Here is a 7,080-nt window from a genome sequence, read left to right as displayed (position 1 = left end):
TCAGGGGGTCTCCGGCCAGCAGCCTCTGGCGGTGCAGGTTCTCCAGCTCCTTCTGGCGGATGAGCTCGGCCGACATCTCCAGCCTGCGTCGGGAGAGGGAGTTTGGGTGGGGGGGGTCTGGAGGAACGCGCTTCCCCCCCAGGAGCGAGGGGTCAGCTCTATGCCTGCGCAGCCTTTGCACAGGTCTCACTCGGACGCTGCTGTGCCTTCTGGGCCCATTTCACCCAACACACCCCCTGGTGCCACCAGGATGAACCCAGCCCCTTTTCACTCTTACCTGGCCAGGTTTTGCTTCCGTAGCATCTCCTGCTGCCGTGCGAACATCTCTGCCTGTGCCGGCTGCAGGAACCCGTAACCTGGGGCAGGGAGAACAGCACTGGGGGTTATTCACCTCAGCACTGACCCTTGGCTGCCTCAGGGCCATCTCCCCAGAGGGGCAACTGAGGGAAAAAGGGCACCTGAGCGCTGCCTTTCTGTTCCAGAGCCCAGCTACCCCTCACTGCCATGGCAGCGTGGCCACAACACAGGGCCAGGAAGGCCAAGAGCAGCCAAGGAGCTCCTTTTGCTGCAGAACCGGGGTGAAGTTGGCACAGCAGTCATGGGGAGACACAGAAAACGTGTCCAGGCTGCTTGGCTGAAGGGCAGATTGTCACAGGCTGCACCTCTGCCCTGCCCTGGCTGCCCACAAGCGTCACCCCAGCACTCACCTGGCGTCTGGCACAGCGCCGACGGCACCCCGAGGAAGGGAGGCCTCAGGTGGGGCCCCAGGGCTATGTGGGGAGCGTTCTGGGGTGACAGCAGAGGCGGTGGGTGGGATATCTCCCTGCAGCAATCAGAAAATAAAGCCATGTTGAAAACCTGGAGGCTGCAAAGGGCCCTGGCTCAGGAACATCTTGGCTGCAGATGAGCTGCATCCTGACCCAGAGGCTGTTCTCTGCCTGCTCACCCACATGCAGAGCTTCTAAAATGGAGAGAAAAAACCAAAAGCAGCAGAACCAAAGGGGAAGAAAGCAGCCAGGACTCCACAGGTCCCACACATTCCCCACCTTTGCTTCTGTGGCCTTTCAGCCGGGCTGTCCAAAGGGATTTTCCCTGCCCATGGCAGGTTAAAGGGGGCGGCTGAAGATGCTGCATCTGCCCCTCCCCTTATCACATTTGGGTTTCTACCTCGACCACCTCACAGCTGATAAAGAATTCTGTGCTTGGGGAGCTGGAGAGCGGTTTGGGAAGATCTGAAGGCATCACTGGCTTGCCTTGCAAAAAATCCCTGTCCTAGCTGGGCTAAGGGATGATCTTTAATTCTGGAGAGAAAAGCTGGAAGTGAGGCAGAGGAAGACACAGACAGGAGAGGGATGTGAGCAGGGCAGAATGGGTAGAGCAGATGCCAGGGGGTGGGAAAGCTGGGAGAGGCAGGATTGGGTGGTGGGAAGGGGACAGTGCCTGGAAAAGAGGCAGGGAACACTTGCTGGCAGCAGGGGGGGAAGGAAAAAAAAAAAAAAAAAAAAAAAAGGAAGGGAATAAGAGCCAAGGTCTCTTCCATTAGTCAAATCTGCCCTGGGAGCCTGCAAGCAAATCTGCTTTCCGGCTGCACGTCTCTTAATTCCTTTTGATGGCCACTTACAACATTATTACCTTCATCAGGGCATCCAGAGGCAGAGCCAAGTGCGGGGCCGTTTATTTTCATTTTCCAGTATCTCCCTGGAAATCTGCTCCGGGAGAGACTGGAGGGCAAGGGAGAGGGAGCCAGAAGGTGCCTGCGACTTTGCCACAAACCCACCCCGTGCGCAACCAGCGCGGTGGGGGGATAACGGGAGCATCCCGGCCGTCCATGCCCCCATCCCGCACAGCCCATGGAAACCCAGACAGGGACTCTCAGGGGATGAGCTGGGCAAGGACAAGACCTTCCCAGCGCAGCTTTACCCGCATTCCCTGCAGCAGCCACTACAAAACCACTGACCCGGCTGAGCCTCCCCTCCGAAATTCCTCCTCTCCCCTACGCCGTGCCCATCCCGCCCATCCCCCGCGGCCGTCTCCCGGCTCTCCTTTCCCTCCTCCCCGGCTGCCCTGGCTCTCCTCTAAACTAATTGCGGAGCCGGCGGTGTCTGGAGGCGCGGCGCGGATCGATGGGCGCTGTTGAAATGTTAATGCCGCCCGTGCGCCGCGCCGCGCTCCGCTGGCAGCTCCAATTAATCTCAGGTAACGCCGCGCGCGACCTTCGGCTCCGAGCCGGGGCAGCAGCCAAGCGATGCTTATGTAATTACACCGTGAAGTGTGTAATCACCTGCCCTAATCCCCGAGGCCTCACAATTAGCCGGGGCCGCGGTCGCCGGGCTGCCAAGTGCTGCTGCCACCCGCGCCGGCCCGCGGATGAATAAGGGACAATTAAAGCGGCGTGACGGGGGCTCCGAGGTGTCCGCTCGATCGTAATTAGCTGTAATCATGGGGAGACGAGCCTGGCAGACGTGCTGGTCGTTTTATAAGAAGCAATTTAGGAAATCAAGTCGCTGTTAACCATCGCGTGGCCGGGCCCTCCCCGCCTTGGGAATGTGCTTCCTCAGGAGCTCCGGGTTGCCCGTGGAGAGCTCAAAAACAAAGGAGCTCCTTGATTGACGCCAGTCTGTGCCCAGGAAGGAGAGTGCTGGATGGGGATCAGGGCCGGGCGCTGGAAAAGGAAGGGTTCTCCCTTCGGTGGCAGCCCAGCGCTCATCAGAGGTTGTTTTTAGGCTTTCATGTTGTGCTACGGGGCATGACTTTGATCCCTAAGGAATGCACATCTGCTCCAGACTCTGCAGTTCATTCCCTCGGAGCTTCCCTGCCTTCCTGGGCCTGCTCTGGGTGCCTGGCTGGGGAATGGGATGTAACAAAAGGACAAAGCTCCTGGACCCGATCCCATGAGCACGGCAGCCTGGAAAGCAGCTGCAGGTGGCTGGAAGAGGGGCTGGATGGGCCACATCAGTCCCACACACTCCACCACACGCTGGGGACGAGCCTGAAGGTTTGGGAAATCCGGGGACACGCACTGACACACGCTGTCACCGTGCCTGCCTGGCACAGCGGGACACAGAGACCCCTCAGCTCCCCCAAACACCCACACACGGCTGCTGGTGCGGCCAGGAGCAGCCCAAGGTCCCTCACACGGCACTGCCACACCCTGGGGTCAGAGCAGGGAGGCTGCAGATGGCCCAAACAGCCCAAAAAGGCTGCAAATAGCCAAACCCAGAGGTCACTGCACCTCTCCTGCTCAGCACCAGTCCCAGCAGCAGAGAGCTTAGAAAGCAGGCAGGCATGCTCATAAATATTTAGGGCAGAGGGGATTTTCCTGCCTGCAGGGAACCTGATGCTGCCCAGCTTCTGCTCCAGAGCCCTGGGGAACCCCTCAGCTGCGTGGCCACGAGGGACAGATCCTCTGTGCCACCCCAACAGACCCATCCTCCTGGGCACAGAGCCTGTCGGAGCCTGCCCTGCTCCCTGCCAGCCCATCTGCCCCGTCCTTGGCACGGGGAGCTGGCACAGGAGGGAGGCAGCAGCACCAGGTCGTGCCCTGGCATGGGGCTGGGCAGCCCTCCCAGCCAGCCAACTGCTTCCCAGCCAGCTTGGAAAGAACTGGCACCCCCCGAGGAAAAACCCCCGAGACCTTAACAAAGGCTGCTGTGTTTTTAACAGCTGTGCACCAAACACCGACCCCTGCACCCTCTCCCAGCCTTGAATCCCCCATGAAGTTCCTTCCTCCTCTTCCTCCACAGCCCAGAGTCAGAATTACAGTCCCCTCCTCTGAGGAGGTGAATTTAGCCCCCGGCAATTACATCTGATAAGCCTTGTCCTTACCTTGCAGAGAGCAATTCTGTGTTGCTGCACATTCCTCCCCCAGCCCCCTTTTCCTCTTCCCCCCCTAAAATGCCAGCTGGAGGCTTGTGAGCAGGGTATTAGGGGATTTGCACTGCACGCTGCTAAATTTGATATGTCCTTTAACAGGAGACAAATGGTTCACAAGGCTTAAAAAGTATCGACTTTTCTTTAACAATAAGCACTAATGGCCTTCAAATAATCAATATTTAAAGTCATTATGGGGTTACACATTATACTGTTAAAGCCAAGCCTTTCACTTTAACCCCATCATATCCTCCCAAGTCCTGAGCAGAGCTCCCCCCGGCTCAATCCGAGCTCCCAGGGAAGGCTCGGAGCACAGGCTGTGACTGGAGATGTGAGAGGGTCAGGAAATGCAGATTGAAACCGGCAAGGCATGGAAATAAATTTAGAACGGATGGAAGAAGAGGGAGGGGGGGGAAGGAATGCATGAAAGCTCTGCTTTCTTCTGCTCTGCATTTGATAGGAAGAGACACTTTAAACCCGAGGTAACAGGCAGGAGGCACAGAGCTCCTCGCTGCTCTGCCATCCCCAGACACTGCCAGGAAGGGAGAATAAATAAAATCAAAGGCCTTGCTAAAAATGGTGTTTGGGATTTCCAGGCAGGAAAAGAACATGTGCTGGCACTGCCCTCCCAGGGCAGCAGCAAGGCCTGGCCACAGAGAGGGGCTGGTTTGTGCTGCCCCTCAAAATCCAAACTGGTGCTGAAACCAAACTGGTTAAATCAGGTCAGGCTCTTTGGCCTTTGCTCTGCAGAACATTCAGCCAGCTGGGATCTGGGGAAGGATCCTGCCAGGGCAAAAATCAGAAGATCAGAGCGTTCAGAGAGGAGTGGGGGACTCAGGGCTGGGGTGGGTAAGAGCAGGAGAGAGATGGTGCCCAGAGAGGGCAGGAGATGTGCCCAAGGAGCCAGCAGGGAAAAGGAAAACCTCCCCAAAGCAGGGGGAGGAATTAGGTGGTAGAAGAACAAACCGTAGCAACAGCAGATGGGAAGACGGGAATCCAAAAATGCTGCCTGGGTATTTTGGGCACATCTCTGCTCAGAGAAAGCCTCTGGCTGGTGCACGGTGTCTGTCAGCTCCTGCAGGGGAGGCAGCGGGGGCCTCTCGCACACTCGGTGGCTCCCACCCCCAGCTCACTCCTGCCAAGGGGCTGGACTTCCCAGGACCCCAGGATGGGGGTGCTGATGGCAGCTCAGGCTGGCAGCGTTCCGTGTCCCCTGGCATTCCCTGCCGCCTTCCCCCGGATCCTGGGAGATGAACTGTGCCCCCACTGCCTCTTCAGGCCCCTGAGTGCTTGTACCCAGCACCTGCCCTGTCTGTGGCCATGCTCTGCCTTCTCCCCTCGAGAGAGGGGCAGGTCCCCCCAGACCCTGCCACACACTGCAGGCACCAGAACGAGCTCCCAGCAACTCCCAGCACAGAACTGGAGCATCACATCCAACCAGGAAGCTTCACCCCATTGCCCACAGAGTCCAGCAGCTCACCCAGCCCTGCCCCAGCTCCTCTCCAACCCCTTCTGTGTGCAGGGCATGGAAGATTTTCCCTCAAGAGGAAATTTTCCCCAGGCTCCACACAGAGAGAAGCAGGGATGAGCACCTCGGGCAGGAACACGCCAGGCTGAAGGACCCAGCGGAACCATTGCCAACAAATCTTGGAGACAGCACCCAAGGAGCAGGATCCAAGCAGCTCTGCGGGGTACAGCCACCTGCCAGCTCTGCAGGAGAGGCAGCAGTTTGGGGATGGGAAGAGCTCCAGGCTGGAGTAGCTACAGTGGCACCTTTCAGCTGTACCCTTTCCTCATCCAAGTCTTTTTATAACACTGAACTCAACCATCTTCCCAAACAAACCACCAGGCCCTGGCACTCCAGCATCCAAGCTGAATCCATCTCGAAAGGATCTAGGGAACCAAAACCAGGAAAGCAAATGAATTCTCCAGCCTGTGGCTTGAGTCTGCTTTTGGCAAGATATCTCAGTGTCACTGACTCCTTCCAAGAGATGGAGAAGGGAGCAAAGAGGTCAAGGGACCACTATGCCACTATCAGGACCTTGGTCCAAGAAAATCCATATCCATGTGTTTGTGTGTCTCATTCCCACAAAGCCAAACCTCCCAGCCTGTTTCTGACCAGCAAAGATGTAAAAATTAATTAATGACAAATGTCTGAGCACACCCACCCACCTTCCCAAGTGCCCCTTCACACCTGGGCAGCGGAATACTGCGGGCACAGCTCCCATTGCCAGGCACGTTCTCTGCATCGCTGCCTCTGCAGAAACACCAGCACTGCCCTGACCAATGAAACTGGGTCACCAGTGGGGGTTTCCCCTCTTGCTTTGCCAGCTGAAGGGCTGAAGTCACCGATTATTCCTGCCCACAAAGCTGAGAGCTCACCTGAGCCGCACAGATCTCCCGGTAGGACGTGGAAATGGAATTTTAACACCGCGCCAAGCAGCTCTCATGCCCCTGCACTGTGGTTATTACCTCTGCTCCTGGGAAAGGAGACACCATAAATCCACCTATGTTTGCTGGGAATGTGAGGCAGCTTCCTCCAGTGCCTCCTCCCCTGCCAGTGCCCACCGGGACCCTTGGGAATTTCTGTTCCTGCAGGACAAAGGTGCACGAGGCTGCTCTGATTTACCCCCTTGACAAGGACCACAGCAGCAAGTACAAACCCGAGGCTAACGGGGAATGCAGGGGAGGAATTACCCCCCACAAAACTTTACTGCTCTACAACCCATGGCCACGGCTTCTCCTGGCATTCCAGAAACAGCTGTGGCGCTCCGGAGGAACAGCTGGCACAGGCCAGCTCCAACCAGGCCACTTCTGAGAGGGAGCAGAGGGACACCCCTCAGCGGTGCTCAGGGGGCTGCAGACCTCTGGGGAGAAATACTGGTCCTGTGGACTGATCCCAGCCTGGTTTGGGTTGGAAGGGACCTAAAAATCACCTAGTTCCACCCCCTGCCATGGGCAGGGACACCTTCCACGGTCCCAGGTTGCTCAGAGTCCCATCCACCTGGCCTTGGACACTTGCAGGGATGGGACAGCCACAGACTCACGATGTCAAGCCATGAGTGTGGGGCACAGTTCCCACTGCCCAGCAGGATTCCCCGGCTCTGCTAACACAGATTATCACCCCTGAGAGCCTGGCCAACTCAATCAAGATGAGCAGCAGTGGTTTGGTCCAAGAGCCATCTCCCAGTCTTCAGTCCCTGTCCCCTG

General features: G+C 57.5%; 1 protein-coding gene across 1 annotated transcript in view; it reads right to left on the bottom strand.

The window, feature by feature from the left end:
- Positions 1-4,625: 4,625 nt before the first annotated feature.
- The window catches only part of SAMD11 (sterile alpha motif domain containing 11), a gene marked incomplete at its 5' end in the record, with an annotated part of 82,596 nt that continues 80,141 nt past the window's right edge, over positions 4,626-7,080 (bottom strand). Inside the window, one exon of the mRNA XM_017743968.1 lies at positions 4,626-4,653. Coding sequence (XP_017599457.1) covers positions 4,626-4,653 — 28 coding nt within the window. The remainder of the gene's footprint in view (positions 4,654-7,080) is intronic.

Source organism: Corvus brachyrhynchos, unplaced genomic scaffold, assembly GCF_000691975.1.
Source record: "Corvus brachyrhynchos isolate BGI_N302 unplaced genomic scaffold, ASM69197v1 scaffold68, whole genome shotgun sequence".
In the NCBI taxonomy this organism is placed as follows: Eukaryota; Metazoa; Chordata; class Aves; order Passeriformes; family Corvidae; genus Corvus; species Corvus brachyrhynchos.
Note: the sequence above shows the minus strand (reverse complement) of the source record. Positions and strands in the feature narration are given on the sequence as shown.